Genomic DNA, 17,039 nt, shown 5'->3' on the forward strand with positions numbered 1-17,039 from the left:
TCACGCAAACAGCTCTTCCTCAAGCTTCCTTTTTTCCTGCCCCTACCATGTGTCCCACTGCATGTCACAGACTGAATGCTGTAATCCTCCGTGACTTGTGCAGAGCCAGCAGCAATGCACAATGCCAGCGTAAGCAGAGCAAGGAAAATCATCTCGTCCGCGTCACAGCCTGACTGTTCTTCGGGGCTGAGAGTATGCTGTGTCACATGCTGTCAAGGACTTCGCTGTGAGTGGCAGATAACTAATATTTAATCTAGTAAAGCAGGCTGTTAATAGTCTGGAATTGCTGTAATTTCCTGGCTGCTAAATAGCTTTCCTCTTTTATCACTGAAAATCCATTGCAACCCACTGAAAACTTCCTGCACCTGTCATAAGTAACCACTGCTATATGAAAACATGGTCATTTTCCCTTTCTTTTTATTTGTGACAGCCCTGGTCACACTGGCAGCAAGGCAAATACAAATTAATGAGGTTAAAGGATCTATTACAAATGGATGCTAGTTTTGACAAGCCCGACTGTAATGATGCCTTCCTATATCTCTTTATCAAAGTTCAGCCAGTAGTCTTTGGTGATTTAAAAAAAAACAGAATTAAGCTTCAGCTTTTGCAGTGAAATGTGAAGCTGCCTCTCTTAACATACAGATATTTACTTCTCTTAGAGGCCTTGTCTCACGTCCTCTCACACTCTGTCACTCAAATCTACAAGCCAAAGCCTCTGCAGTTCACTCTAACACCCCTGAATCCCAGCCAAACAGCTCTGATAAAAGAGAGAGCAAACAGCCAGATAAAATTGGCTGCTTACTTGTCTGCTGGCCTCACTGTACCCCAAAGCAGAGGCCTCTGCCAGTGATTACATCCTATGTGCATCCTCATTAGCAATAAACTTCAGAAACTGGGAAAGCCGTCTCTGGATGGATTATACATACAGTATCCTCTCCAAGAAAGACAGACTGATACTGTCTAGGAAAAACTGAACATGCCCCATGTCATACAGGGAAGTGCTGTGATGTGTTACCAATAAAACAGTAATGTGCACATTCACTTCTCTAAGCTGGGAAAGGCTTGTTAGGTACAGGCTTGTTTAAGAAGGCAAAAAGAAATAGCAAGCTGAGACAAATCACGGAAAATGCTCTCATATAAGAGATATGATTTAAAACAAACACATAAACCACACAACAACAACAACAAAATTCCCCGAAACACCAGCTGATTCCATGAGTTGGGGGTTATTGTATCACGCATGCACATGTATCACGCACATGTAGGTGAAGTTGCCGCATGGCAGAGATGATCTCAGTGTACTTTCATGGAAATACATATCTCAAGCAGTTTCAGTTGAGGACCACCCTCAGCTCAGAGGCACGTTTGCCCTTGGCTCTTCTTGCCCCACTCCTCCAAAAGCTGATGCCCCACCAGGTGTTCAGTACTCCTGGTGACAGTAACAGCAACAACAGTCCTGCCACAATAAAGCATTCTTCCAAGCTGTGTTTTTGTAAAAGTTTTGCCTTCATTACTCAGTTCTAAGAGTTTTCTCAAATCATCCTTGATGTTCTGAAGTTTTAAATCCTAAAATGTAATTCTTTTGGACTCAAATTTGCCATTTTTATACAAGTCCTGATCCAGATGTATTTTCCAACATTTCTACAGAAATGAGGTGGAAAGCATTTGGTTTGGAGGAATGTGTATTCAATGGCACTCTCCATTTCAAATTTTCTCTTACACCCTCTAGGAAACTGAGATAATACCATCAAGCTGAATTTAGGAAAGCATAAATCCCCGTCCCAAATTTGAAATTTTTGTCACAAAGCCACACTAGAATAAATGGGAACAGAATTGTTCCAGAAACTCGTATATGGTTTTCAGTTTACTGGCACACTTTTTTTCACGAGGGAGAATTTTGAGAGGGAAACTATCCTTGAACTTAGGTGACATTACAGAAGCCTCCTCACCATCATCACAGCTGAACAATTACAGAATTAAACAGCAAATTGTTTCTCCACCCAGGAGCAGAGGTGAATAGGGAGGTATTTTTTTACAACTATGTCATTTCACGTCAGAGCACCTCCACAGTATCAGCTGAACCTCAGGAGTGGGCACGGAGCTATCTTCTGCAGAGAGGGAACTGAACAGCAGACAGAAAAATCTAAAATGAGAGCTGCAGCTGAAGGAAGAGGAGGTCGAAAGGCAGTGGGATTTATGTCTATACACACACACAGCCTTAAGGAGGAATTTAGTGGTCAAGACTATCAGGCAGATGAGAAGTCTCACACCATCAGCCAAGTACACCATTAATTTTCCCAGTAGTATTTAGGATGTCAGACAGGTTTCACACAGGCACTTCTGAATTGCCCTTCTGAGCACAGCATGTAGTTTTATAAACAAATGCCCAAGAAAGCCTTGTGGCCAATGGCTGGAGGAAGAGAAGAAGGCATTAATTAAAGCTGGATTGACTTACTGCAAAGAATAATGAGGTAATAAATATAATGCCCTGTTAGCACCTGGGCTGTAACTTGTGGGCTGATGATGGACAGGTTGCCTCCATATAGCTTTGGGGACTGCTTGGTTCACTCTTTGTTTTTGCTGCAGATGATTTATTACCTGCCATCCTACTGCATATTCATTCTGAAACTCACCCCCACCTAGAAGTGTGCCTGAACCCTGGCTGCACCTACTGCCAGCAGAGAAGCATGGCTTTGGCAGGATGCTGAACCCCAGGACTTCCCAAATCTTGCTACTTCTGGGACAGCCATGTCATGTAAGCCTGCTCCTCAGCCCTGAGCAAGGTCAAGGGATGGAGACCATGTATGAGTAAGGTGGGGCTGCTTTAGCTTCTTTCAAACCATCAATACTCTGTAAATGGCTAGCCAAATTAGACAAGCAGAGAACTGTCAATACCAACACCCATACATGGATAGCAGGGGAGATGGTCTGTCAATTAAGAATCAGGATAGGGGAGTTGCTTAGATACAAAGCACAAGCTTCACCTATTAGAGGGGACAGCAGCAGGATAAATGCTTGCTACCAGCTGTGTGTCATCTATTTCTGAGTCTGTGTTTATTTGCACCACTCTGAGTAACTCTGAGAGCTGCAACAAGACCTTGATGTGGCGGTAGGGCAGATGCACTGCCTCAGCCATAGTGGTCAACTGCTGCTGCAGAGTAGTGCTTGCAAATCACTACTACTCCTTAGCAGACAGAGCCTGCCAGCTGAAGGATTGACTGTGGAGATGACTGCACTTTATGTGGCCACAGAGGAGGAAGCAGGGACAGCAGTGTGAGAGCACATCAGGAACCAGGAGCAGGAACAACATGAATCTCATGGTGTAAGGAAAAATGTGATTGTATCCACAGGAGATGAGCAAAGGACTAAGACATTGGCCACAGCAACGCAGAGAAACAGCATTTTCCAGGGGGGCTGCAAGTTTGCTTGGGCTTGGTCTGGTCAAAACCACTTGGTTTTGGTTTCCAAAAGCCTTGGGAACCTAAGCAGCAAAGGGTGCTTAACATACAGTGGTCAAAGATTTCTTACTTTTCTTTAAATCCCACCCTTAACTCTAACATGTTTGTTTCTTTTTTAAAAGTGACAGAGAAAAAGTCTATACCTCCAGGCTCATAATTGAAACCAAATCTGCTGACTTCAAAGTTCCTTGAAGAACATAAATGTGAAATTGGAAAAGAATTTCACTTTTCGCTATCAAAGAGATATCTGAGACAAAGTACATTTTGTAACACGAATAATCCGTCCCTCTTTCACAGGCTGTTCTACTACAGTAATAGCTCTTGCATAAAATCTCTCCACTTATTTATAGTTAGAGGCTGCGAAATTATGAACTCAGCTTCTATCTACAGCCTTCCATTTTCCAAATAGCACTGGTTGACCTCTTGCTCATCAGCATTCTTCTTTTCAACCCTACTGCCAAATTCGTCCCTCTAGCTACACCAAAGTCACTTCCTCGGAAACTCATGGGACAAGACACCAAATACACTCACTATATTTCTTCTCTGCTAAGATGTGCTTCGCCATAAAATTGTTGAAAGCCCAGATGGGCATGGTTTTGCAAACATCAGTCAGAAAGGTTTAATGGTACACTGTATACCTCTCTATTATGTCAGTTCACTTTGGACTGACTTACTACCAAAATAAAAAAAAGGCAGGAGGCTTTTGTCCTTCCTCCAAGCTCAAAGAATACTAAAGTCAGAGTGAGTGCTGAGGGTGGAGGATTCTTGGACTATCTCCTTGTGGGCTGATTCCATTTGGTTTACATGTAACCCTGGGGTAAGGATTTTAGTTTGTTAGTTTAAGAGGGGCGGCCAATCTCTTTGCACTGGAACCATTTGAATTCTCCTCATGCCTTTGCTCTCTATCAGAGCAATCTCCTAAATTAGTTCCAGTATGTTGACATTCCTTCCATCTGGTGTCCTTCCATTCAGTGGTATTTTTATTACTCTCCTAACAGCCGCAGACAGAAGTACCTTTCCACTGCTACAAAATGCTCTTTTATTAAAGGTCAGCCAAATCAAAAGAACAAGTAAGTTTGTTTTTAATTTTGGAGATGCAGACTAGAATAACCTTTTCATTCAGAAAATTCATGTATGACCCACTTACCTCACTTGTGTAATAAGCCTTGAATTATTCTTCAAAAAGTCATGTGAGTACTGAAAACTGTATTTTACCTTAGAAATTCAGCCTGATTCAGCTTTTGTGGTTTTGACTGTTTTACAGCCCCCTGGCATAATTTTAATTTAACTGTTTTTCAGTAGCAGTATTATTACTCTTTTTAACAGAGCATATAGCACACATGAAAATATCCCAGATCCAATGAGAAAACCACGTATATGCATACACAAATTTATGCATATGCTTAACTATGATTGAAGACATCAAGATATAAAGTATGTCTTTTAACGCTAAACTTGTGTTAAATTATTTTCCTAAATTATGGCCTTATTCAGCCAAATTGAATTTCCTTTTAAATTAAAGGAACGTTGTTAAGATCCTATAATAATCTTTTTAAATCATACAGCATGCTATAATTTACTCCTCCGCAGTGAGGAGATTAAATCAGAATGGGAACTATTATCCTTGGTGAAGTTGTTTTTCACAGAGCAAGACTGAGGATATGCAGATTATGATGGTTTGCTCTTTAGAAGGAAGGAAAAATGACAGTTACTAATTTGGCCACAATAACACGTTACACTAATTGTCTTTGTTTCGGCAAAGAATACAAGCACTAACTCCCCTTTATTTAAATATTATTTAAACTGTCGAGGAACTTCAGAGAAGCAAATATTTACAGTACTATGGTAGGACTGTGTAAATGGGAAGATCACAATAAATTTCATCGCTGCTGGCAATCAGTTTGACATTTAAACTGGACCTGCCCGTGATCTCACACATTTGAGTTTATATCATGTCCGATAAAGTCTGTTTAGGTGATCACCCTGAATGGCAGGAAATTCATAAAGCTGGGGTATGGTAACTAAAGAGTTAAGTTTGTTTATTCTTGTTTCATTAATATCTCCAGACACTTGAAATATCACTTGATGCTCTTGGATGTTATCAGCTGAAAACAATGATAATAAAGCATTCAAAACTCAAAAGCCTACATAATTAGAGGAAATCAATTAGAAATGTGGTTAAACAGTATCACTACTGAAGTACTTTCTCTCGGCCAAAAAAACCCAATAATTTCAGCTTTCCAACTTCCAACATTCTTGATTAAAGCCCAATCATCCACATGACGTTTAAAGGGACTCATGGCTTTTTCAGGTGTTTTGCACACTGAAGGGGTGGGGTCATTAGGCAACAAAGTTTGTTTTGCTTATGTCTGAAAATCAGGAAACGGCAAAGGCTTGGACAGAGGCTGGGATTGCTCTGAACTGTCACATCCTGAGATAGGTGACTGTTTTGCCACCCTGGCCCCTGGCTGCTGTCCCACCCTGAGGTCCACATACAGGTGATGGCAGGAGGCACTTGTCTGAGCCAGGCACTGCTGCAGGGATGCAGTTCCTCAGCAATGGCTTGTGTCCACACACCTTTAACAGCTGCCACACAGGCAGATTTCTGACAATGCAGCTGGTTTTGCTGATGATATGATGACTTGACTGACACAGCTTCCCACACTGGAGACAGGCCTATGTGTGTGTGAAACACCAAGTGTGTTTATGCTTTGCTGCATGAAGTCTGGCACAAAATGTGAGACTGAACATGTATTTGGCAAGTGCAGTGTGTATCCAGGAATACTATGCCACTGCTGTTACACACTGTCAGATTATCTCCTGTTGCCTTTGAGGTTTGAAAATAGAGCTGAACCAGTCTCCTGATTAAGCATGCAACCTAGCTCAAGCCATTGTGAACTGGCAGACACATGATGGAGAATCTCTCTGCTTTTTCTTAAGAGTACCAAAAATGGAACCTAGAAAAAAAAAGGAGTGCATGTCACTTGGGAGATCCATATTTTGTGCCTTGCTAATGCAAACTGTGCAGCACTCTTATAAGCATCCTGGCCCAAATTCAGCAGAGCACTTCAGCACACACTTTCCTTCAGTTACTTGTTTACATTAATGCCATCATGTTCCATGAGCACCAAATTTTGATCATAATGTTTATTCATTCTCCAGGGAAGATCTTCAGTAAACTATGTCTACAGACATGTTTGCTAATAGTCTGTTCACCTTTAAGTACATTTTGCAAAAGGGCAGACTTTTCTGTATGGTTATGCTGACCAAGGACAACTCTTTCAGCACAGAAACAGTCATGCAGACAACTGTACTTCACACTACAGACTCAAGAGCTCACTCCTAAACGTATCAAGTGTAACTTCACCCTCATGATTGGCCCAACATGTGTTTAAATGTTCGCAGAATGTTCCTTCCCTGGTTTAACTTTTATAAAGTATTGCCAGATGAGGCAGATTTTGCACGCAAGCTACCCCTGGAAAAATATGTTAGCTCTCAAAGGTTTTATTATAAAATCCTGGAGTTTTCAAGGCAAAAAAGCAATAAGGCAAAGGAAGGGCGAGTGGCAGGGGAGAGACAGACAGATGAATGGACAGAGGCATTATTCTATAAACTAAAATTTATGTGGTGAAATCAGAACACTGCCAGCAAAGCCGACTTCGTTTATCCAGTCCCTTTCAAGGAGTTTAAAGTCACTTAAAGGAGCACTTCCCTCACAGCCACACTCAACAGATTGCCAATTACAGCTGTGCTGAGAGGATGGAATTTCTTTAGTCACAACTGTGCATCTGCCCTGGCAGTAATGGGCAAGGTACATGCCTTATGATTAGGTTACAAAGAAGTACCTCTAAACTGGAAAGCTTGGTTTCCACACATCTGAATTTGCTTGGTATCAATTAAAAAAGATAAGGTTGTGTTTACATCAAGTAGACAAATTCAGAGGTTAATTGCTATTAACAGGAAGGTCAAAAGGATATCTAAACAAGATCCTACTTAAGGAAAACACGTTTGTAAATGCAGTACAAAGAGCTTTCAAAGGTTATTACAGGGATATCCAGCATTGTCCATGGTACATCTGTGCAACCTGGCACCTACAGAGAGTGCAGTGGCAGTCTGGAAACCTGCAGTAAAAGTTTTTGAGATAGGAGTAAAATATCTCTAGGGTGGCTTCAGTCTTAAAGTTAATCTGATCTAAGTTAGTCAGCTAGACTCCAGCAGGAGCCTCCAATATGTCATTTATCCCACTTATCTGAAAAAAGGTCTCCCAGGAGGGAGCCAACCACCCCGGGAAGATGCTGAATTCTCTTGACTAGAGAGGGACACTAGACTTGTAGCATACACCAACTGCAGAATTGTTGGATTGCTTTAGTGAGATTAAGCCCACCTCTTAGGATTTACTGACTTCAACATGTTGTGTCAGGGGATAGCAATAGTATCACTCTTTATGCATCACTCAAGAGGAAAACCTATGTGTTTGAAGTCCAACTTTGAGAGGATACAAATACTTCAGCCCTTGATATAGTAGTCCCTTAACCTAACAACAAGTACTCTTCAGCTTCAAGAGAAGCACACACTCAAGAGCCCCTGAGGTCACACCCTCACCTCTGGGCAGCTCCTGTGGGTTCAGCTGCATAACCACACATCTTCCCAGTGCTACCGTATCTTAAGTTACAGCATTGGGTGCTTCAGGCCAAATACTGACTCTGACCGCTTGGAAAACACACCAGAACCTGATACGGGTGCTCATCCTCCTCAGACAAGATGAATTCTCCATCATGGAGCTCAACTGGCTTTGCTGCAGAAGCATTGCTCCTGTCTCCGCAGGGCCAGAGAGGGAAGTTTTACTTCCCCAGGACTTAGTGTATGCTTCTTAAAAATGCTGTAACCTTTTTCACTTTTACAAATCTTTTAACTCAGTAAAAACTCTTTTAAGTAAGGATGAGAAGGGCAACTGGTCAAAGAACCACAGCATGCTCAATATTTTTTCTTCCTGAGTTCCCATCCATATTTGAAGTAACTTTTGTTCCATTTGCAACCCACATGCTGACACAGCATCCCTCCCCTTTTCTGTTCCCAGATCCTTTTATTAGTTTATTCAATAAAAAGACAGATACTCATCTCTTTTCAAGTACAAGAACATGCTTTTGAATAACTCAATATGCGATAGTGTAACAGTATGCCAAGACAGCCCTTGTTTTAATCAGTCGTATCAACTCTCAGAGCAGAGCTGCCATACACATCTCATCACCTTCTTCATTTACCTCACAGCTATGGAAATGTGTAGGGCTACATTCAGGCTTCCTGTTCTTCACAGAGGAAAAAGGGTGATCCCCAGGGATAAGACTGCCTGACCCCGGTCCCTCTGAACCTCTGGAGTCTACATCCCATGTCCAACATGCAGCCTCCCACCCTGCAGCAACAGGCCTTTTGACTGGCATCTTTTAACATACACATAACGTGACCTGCCAAGCTAGTGCTGGGACATAAACAAACTGGCAAATCTTCCTAGCTGTGTCCCAGGAAGAAAGGAGATAGAGGAGGAAGACAGGAAAAGGAAGAAGGAATGATAAGCCAGCCACCAGACTGACAGGAAAGTGTGCAGTGGTGGACAGGAAGTGGATGCTGGGATTCAGGGGGAAAAGCTGCAATGGCAGAAGTAGCAACTTGAACTGACTGGTAAGGGAGGGCCAAAGTCCTAGAGCAGATAAGAGCAGTCCCGTGCAGTCCAGGGAAAATAAAGCAAACAAGGACTGGTCTAGGGGCCAGGAACAGAAACAGACATCAGGCTGGTTCATGAGTGAGGGTGAAATGAAACTGAACTGTACAGTGGGAGCAAGGACATGAGGTGATACATGCAACCATCTCCCACCTGCGACTGACACAATGAACTCATACAAGAAGAAGCTCTTCCTAGCAAAGGTTTATGCATCTGTGAAACACTGGTAGCTCAGAGGGAAGGCAGTGCTCAAGGCAGACTCATTGGTAAGGGATGGGCTACACAAGGAGTAAGGGTTGTACGATCTCAAGAAACATGAACATCAGGTCTGCAAGAACGTAACAGAGCAGTCAGGGAGGAAAATCACTAACCTTCATATATGGTGATGATATGAGGGTGGCTGAGGGATGACATGATCTCAATCTCCCGTCTGATGTGAACCATATCTTGTTCGTCCTTAATTTTGTCCTTACGAATGGATTTTATTGCAACCTATAAATGCAGGAAATCAAGCATTATTCTTGGAATTGCACAGATGCATCTAATCCACTAAGAAGAGTTAAAAAATAAATACAGATGTTAGATGTTGGCAGAACATGGAATGACCAAAACAAACCTTTAAAATACAAACCTCCACGCTCCAGCTCCCTCACTATATAACAATAAATGCATTCTCACGACAGTGTAATGGGTGACATGAAGTTTTGGGATCTTCAGGTCTTAGGACTTTACTGAGGGGGAACACAGCATCTTTCAGCAAGATTTCTGTGCTAGCCTAAGCACTCTTCTTATGCAAATGGCAAAACTCCTCAAGAGATTTTGATGGGAAGCACACTTGCTAAGACATGATTGCATCTGACAATTTCAAAAAGAAACTTTTGAGACAATTTATTTGAAAAAACTTTGATATCTCTGATAGAACAGAGGCAGGGAATCCAGGGTGCCAATTATGTATCGATACCCATGTTAATACATAAAGGATCCCATTAACACAGATTAGTCCATGGTTCTATAAAGCAGGCAAACTGTTCGGGAGTTGTGACTTATTCAAAAATCAGCATAAGTAAATCTTTAAAATTCACATCTAAACTTGTCCTCATATAAACCTAAGCCCTCAGGTCCTACACAACACTTAAGCAGTCACTGCAAAACCATATCCTTCCTGCATCCTTCCTCAATCAGCAAGCTTTTTTACAAGCATATCATGTGACTGGATGTCTTTCCAAAAGGCAGGGTGGGAACAGAGGAAGTGATAGCTGAACTTGCAATATAAATTCAAATTATAACAGTCCTTGTGAGTCTGTGTATGTGTGTTGCCTGTGAAAAAAGGGCTTATCTGAACACCCCCATAAATAATCGTGGAGGTAATCTCATGCCCTATGAGAAATGAAGAAAGCAACAATGCAGAGAAGCTGGTGGGAGAGGGAAGGTGAGGGCATTGTGCATACTGAATGGCAGCATGGTCTTTATTATACTCAATATTTACCCTGCATTGTTTTTTTAAGCTAGAGTTCAGGGAATAAATTATCAGCTAGCTTAAAATCAACAATAAGTCTTTGAAAAACACCACTGACCTGCTGAGATGACCACCCTTTTACGGGTAAACCAAACTTGTGTCATTCTTTGCAGCCAACTACTGTGGACTTCTCCTGGGAAAACATTTGTTAATCTATGATTTACATTATTTCCTCAGTTACTCTAGGAAAAAAAAATCACTGCCTACTTCAGTAATTGCAAGTGGCATGACCAGTATTGTTTTCATTATATGATGTAGCATTGAGGATATTGAAGAAAGAAGAGAAAAACTTACAATATTATAAAATTGAAATGTACATAAACAGGAGCCACTTTAAAGGATCAGGTTTCCTACAAAGCCTTCAACTCTGAAAAGCAACATTGTTCAAAAAAGCATTAAGCACATGCCTCATCCCCTTGAATTCCCAAAGACTGCTGCATGTGCTTAAAATTAAGCTCTTGCTCAAGTGCTCCCCTGCTTTGGGACAGCAGAACAAAAAGAAATCAAGGGACAAAACGATTTGCATGTTAAACCCAAAACAATTCTTTTTTTCCTCTTGACCCAAACATTTGGAATAGAGACTTTAAAAGTAACAACATAGCTATAGTTTTCTTTACATAGCACATATTTCTAGAAAAGAAATATGACAACAGATCTTAATTGAATGAGTGACCAAGATAGCCTCCAAGTAATTCTAGAGATGGAAAAGGCAACCAACTCTAAAGATGATAATTGATTTTTCCCCTTCCCACGTTTGCACTGGGACTGATTGCAAATGCAAATACACCCCGTATACAGAAAGATGTGGGTGGCTCTTGGAGCAGCATGCGCATTCCTGCAATAAATATAGACATGGGTAAAAACACATTTTTTATTAAAAGACAGCCTTGTATTTGGCTTTGAGGAAGAATTTAAGAAGGGTTTCATTGTCAAATATACAACGGGGAGCAAATTCTTCCTTATTAACGGCTGGTAAAGTAATAACAGCAGCCTAGAGGACATGCCAATCTCCTGATAACTTGACTGCATGCTTCACAGACAGGACTTTTGCACATCTACCCACTAGCCTCTGTAGAATAATTGCATATAAGAAAACATATTTTTAGATACAAAAACGCAAACAAGATTGAAAAGTGTGGTAGCACTTTATAAGTATACATTTGGATCATTATTCTAATGCAAACAGATGTGTTGCCTGGGAACACATTTTTTAACAGGAGCAGAGTTTACCATCTCACAACCTATGCTAAAAATTAAGGCACCTTAATTTATAAAGGCTATTCCTAAAAGTTTACCCAAATTTCAAAGATGGTACTTAGGCTCTCCTGAAAGCATCACTTCCCAGCTGCAGGGGTAGAATTCAACAGCCCAGCCAAAGTACTTGGGATTTTGTCAGTGACATCCAGGCTGCAATGTCTCATCCCAAATATAAGGAAAGAATACACACTGAACACATCCCTTGGGTTTTAACATTCAAGACTTTCTCTTCCCTCACTCGGCACTTGGAAACAAGGAAAGACAATCACCAGGTGTGAAATATCTTTACTTCAGTGGTGTCAGTGGAGCCAGGGCAGCTCTAAGCAGCCACCTGGCCACAGTCAGCCCATCCCCTGCAATCCTGACACACAGCAAGAGCTCTGCATGGGAGGCAGAGCCCGTTGTACGTTACCAGTACAAGCAGTCGCACATAAGAGAGGTTTACTCACATGCTCACAAAGTAGTATCACTGTCTGTTTGCACAGCACATAAGTTGTAGCCATTTATTAGTTAAACCTTGATAAGCAAGTGGTGAAACAGCACAATTTATCCACTTTCAGAAGGTGAGGAAATCAAAACAGAAAGGTGACATGACTCCTAAAGGAAACAAGGAGAGTAAGGAAACAAGGGCAGTATCATCTCAGAAATTGCTGCCTGCCTCTTCCTCCCAAACTGCGCAACACACCACAGAAGTGCCTTATGCAACAAACCATCTTGTTATTAAAGGATGATTTCTGATACCTTTCCCAATGTTCAATTGCTATTTTTCTCCTCAAAAAGGGTGTCAGGAAAGTGAAAGATTCAAAGGCATCTCAAAAAATACTTTTCACCCCATGACATCTGCCTGGTGGCCTGCACAATCCCCAAGTGGATAGGTTCCACACTTCAAAGGCTATCAGCCATGCACACCCTTGCTGGTGACCTGGTCTGAAGGGCCGAACAGCGAGTGATTGGTGTCAGCAGACTGTCACTGTCAGAGGTGGCATCCCAGAGCAGGATTAGTGGAGCAGGACAGCATTCATTCCAGCTCTTCCCTTCTAAGAAACAGATTTCTGCCAGTCAATTCTTTCACCTACACCAGTCTGCTCAGACCACGTCAGCAAGAATACTTGGGCTCAAGTCTACTGATGTGAAAAAAACCAACACAAACAAGAAAGCAGCCCAGTTGGGTTTTATTCAGTATTTCATGGAAACATTACAAATCACAATCACATTCCAGGTATTTATTACATGTTTCATTGTTTTCATATCTCTGAGCAAAATAAGACCCCTAGCTGTATGTTATGGTATTGGACTGTAAAACAAGCCTCCCTTCCAGGTCTTCTAAAATATATAATAATATAACTTCTCTCATGAAATTTATTTATTTCAGAAATATATTCCAGAAAATACATTTTCAAAGAGCGCTTACGCTTTTAATACCAGACAGAGCCGGCTCAAATTTTTCTAAACCCCACTTACAAGACTGCTGAATGATGGACCTGAATAACTTCAGCATAATAGGAAATAAGGTAAATTGAAAAGTACCGTATGAAAGAACTTGTTTGTTCATTCTTAAGGCTCATTTCTTTCTTTCTTTCTAGCCTGCTTTCTTGCTTTCTCTGAAAGCAGTGGCTTCAACTGTGAGCAACATCAAAATTTATTAAGGGTCACAGCCTATGAATCAAGAGTACAGAAAAAGCAACATGCTTTTTACATCAGCTACATTAACTACTCCAAATATTCCAGCTCAATATCTGCAGAGAAAGTGCTGTTAGTCCCTTTGGTACTCTCAAAACACTGTACTTATACCTCTACCACACTTTTCAATATATTTTACTGGGTTTAAGACTTAGATAATTTAATTATAGTATTTTTAGTAACATTACTAGTGGAGGAATTTGTATTTTTCCTAGCTTCTTGTCTTAATGAGAATTTCAGATAACTCCAAGACCTTGCACTCAGAGAGAGTAACGTATCAGATTCCTAATCATGAAATTTAAAGCCTCTCACCCCAACAAAACAGGTTCAAGTTCACCCAAAGCCCCTATAGACATAGTATCCAATCTGGCAAAACACTTTAGCACATGCCTAACTTCACACATGTGAGCAGGCCATTGACTTTTGTGGGACAGCTCACACATGCAAAGTTAAATACATGCATGAGCACCAAGGTCACAGCTCAAAAATAGGCCATGCGAAGTTTCCCTCTGGGGATCATTACTGGCTGTGTGCACCAAAACCACCCCCAGTATCTTCTGCATCTCTGATGGCCGCATGGTCCCACACATGGGTCAGGGGGAGAGAAAGACCATCAGACACGGGATGAAACTGCCTCCACCTGCACCGCCAGTTCTGGTACCAGTCTCTGCTCAGAAGGATGTAAAGAGAATACCCTCCCCAAAATCTGTGGTACAGGCAAGGAGTGTGAACCTCTAATACAACCAGGCACCTCCAAACTGCTCTGCACAAGCACAGCCCCAACTTCACTGCTACTCTGCCTTCCAGAAGCAGATAGAAAAGAGGGAGCAGAACTTTTGGCTTCCCATTCCTCCATGAGTCAGCTTGCAGAGTGTGCTGGGCAGGAATCATAGAGAAATAAATTGTTTTCTCTAAGGCTCCAATAAATAACCGGTTTCCATTTGCTGGAAAGAGGATTTATACTCACTCCCTGAACTGGTGTAGAGAGATTATAAAGTATTTTCCAATACACTTCATGCTTCTTTGCTTTTGTTTCATACAAATAACTGGAATTGAACTATAAATACTTCAAAGGTATGACAGTTGCAAAGGTTTCTGTACATTCAGTTGTATCTGTGAGAGAAATGTCCTTCTTCCTTTTCAAGCTTCTTGGCTGCTTAGCAGAGCAAAACAGGTAGAATTTATTTTTACAGAGCCTGATCAAGACCACTGTGTACAAAAAAGTATCTCCAGCTAAATATCTGGCAAAGGGCATGGCAATAGGTGCCCATTTCCATATTAAATCTCCATGTCTCATGCATGTGGAGTCTCTGCTGGTATCCTCATTTACAGCTGAGAAAAAAAAAAAGCTGTGTTTTCATCAAAGTGAAAATCTATTTTAATTGATTTCAGGAAGTTAGTTCATGTGTTTGCTTTAGTCTAATGAACCTAAGTTTGCCTCATTTCCAGCTGAGTTGTGTGAATATAAATTAAGGTAGAACTAGCCACAGTGCAGAGTCACAGATTTTTAAGTTGGTGAGTGCTGTCGACGAGCCTGACTACTTAAATGCCACAAACCACTGACCCTTCCACAGCAATTTCTGCATGCAGTACATTTAGATCCATTGAAAACTATCTTCCACTCTCTATTATCTACCAAGGCTATTTTTAGGACCATAGTGAGATATGAACTGGTTTTTTCCACCGAGGGAGGCTGTGACTTTTAAGCTGGTTCCAGCACTTGTACATACCATCCATGCTCAAACAAATTCCAATGGGCTCTAGCAATACTATTATGGAGAGTCAAAAAACCACCATCAGGACAGAGAGTGAAGTTCCCTGAGAAAGGGAAACCAGCTTGTTGCCACTGAGCAATATGTCAGAAAAGACACTTAAAGAAAATTATTTTAAAACATTTTCTTTGGGTGAAGAGGGAGGGGAAGGTTAAATACACATAAAACTCTTCTTTCTGAAAGCTGTGAACTGAATCCATCCCCACCCAGCAATGGGAAGTGGGTAAGCCCAGCCAGTTTCATAGCTCTGCTTCCTTTCTTTGAGATTCGAAGGTGTCAAGTGCCAACTGGGTGTGGAAGTAAAGAATAGGTTGATCAGCCAGGGGAGGAAGAGAAAGGGAGAGCAGAGAATGTTCGGGGTGGGGAGAAAAAAGGTACATTGTTCTTTCTCCAGCTCCAAAGAGCCAAGTAAGAAAATCTGGCACCATATAATGTTTTTTCCAGTGGAGTCTCTGCCTATGGCTCTTAGCCCAGACATCATCAACCCAAGAGAAAAAGAAACAAAGCTACAAAATTATGTGGTCCCTGAGGTGGCTGCAATCAAATGATAAGGAGGGGAATGCTGATAATGCAGTTGCATTGAAATGGCACTTCAGAGGTTGCACAAAGGAGAAAAAGGAAAGGCAGGGGGCGGGCTGAATAACTGTCTAATGGCCTCTGGACCTTCCAGGTGGGAAGAAGGATCCAAAGGGTTCTGAAAATGGGAAAATGAAGCATCCAAAGGGTTCTGAAAAGGTATACTTATGAGGACTTCTTTTTGTAAGCCTTCTACCACATGATTATACCTTTGCTGTGTCCATTTGCTGAAAAAAAGTTCTCTTGAGATTCTAGCCCTGGGCCAGATGCAGTACTAAAGAGCATCATGCAGGACATGTAATTCTAAGAACAAGCTTCTGCATGGTCATAGAAAACATTTCATGCAGTCACTGAAAAGCTGACAAAAGGCCACTGTGAGTGTAAGCAAAATTAGTGCCTGGCGTTGTGCAATCTGCTAACACATCTCTCAGAGCTCTCCCTTTCAGGGAAAGAGTAAGGTTGACACAATGCCATTGTTTCAGAGATTGTTAGTTTTCACATCCTAAAAGCCACATCATCTCCATGGTGATACTGCCTGGGAGACAAGTATTCAACAAATTCTTATTAATTATTTATCAGCACCCCTACTCTATTGTTGGATATGCTGGCAAACTGTGCAGTAATTGGAAGAGTTGCTCAAAGCAGTAACCGGTGCCATCGGCACCCAAGTGAGCATTTGCTGATTTAAATCTCAGCTTCTGCTCATTACTTTGTTCCACCATGTTTGTTCATGTCCTGGATGTTACCAAGAACAAAACATCATTACTGTTGTTGCCAGCCAGCAGCTGTACACATAAAGGGCAATGATGCACATGCCTCAATGCACCTCTCAGGTCCATGTGCTTGTGGGACATAAACGTATTTTTTACAGCTGCCTCACTCTGCATGGTAACAGCATATAGCAAACATCAGTGTCTCCTTGTTTCATTCTCCTCTTCACAATGTACCAGACAGATTATATTTCTAAAAACCAAAGCTGATGTCACTACTTGTAGAGAAACTCATTCTTGTGCCAAGGCACTAGAAGTCCCAAGTCAGTGTGATAAATGTTAAATAAAAATTCT

The 17,039-nt window shown here is 41.4% G+C and overlaps 1 protein-coding gene across 1 annotated transcript in view; it reads right to left on the reverse strand.

Moving 5' to 3' along the window:
* NUAK1 (NUAK family kinase 1) overlaps positions 1-17,039 on the reverse strand; it is a 47,106-nt gene that overhangs the window by 14,286 nt on the left and 15,781 nt on the right. Inside the window, exon 2 of the mRNA XM_030959614.1 lies at positions 9,546-9,666. Coding sequence (XP_030815474.1) covers positions 9,546-9,666 — 121 coding nt within the window. The remainder of the gene's footprint in view (positions 1-9,545; positions 9,667-17,039) is intronic.

This window comes from Camarhynchus parvulus, chromosome 1A (assembly GCF_901933205.1).
Source record: "Camarhynchus parvulus chromosome 1A, STF_HiC, whole genome shotgun sequence".
NCBI classification, from domain to species: Eukaryota; Metazoa; Chordata; class Aves; order Passeriformes; family Thraupidae; genus Camarhynchus; species Camarhynchus parvulus.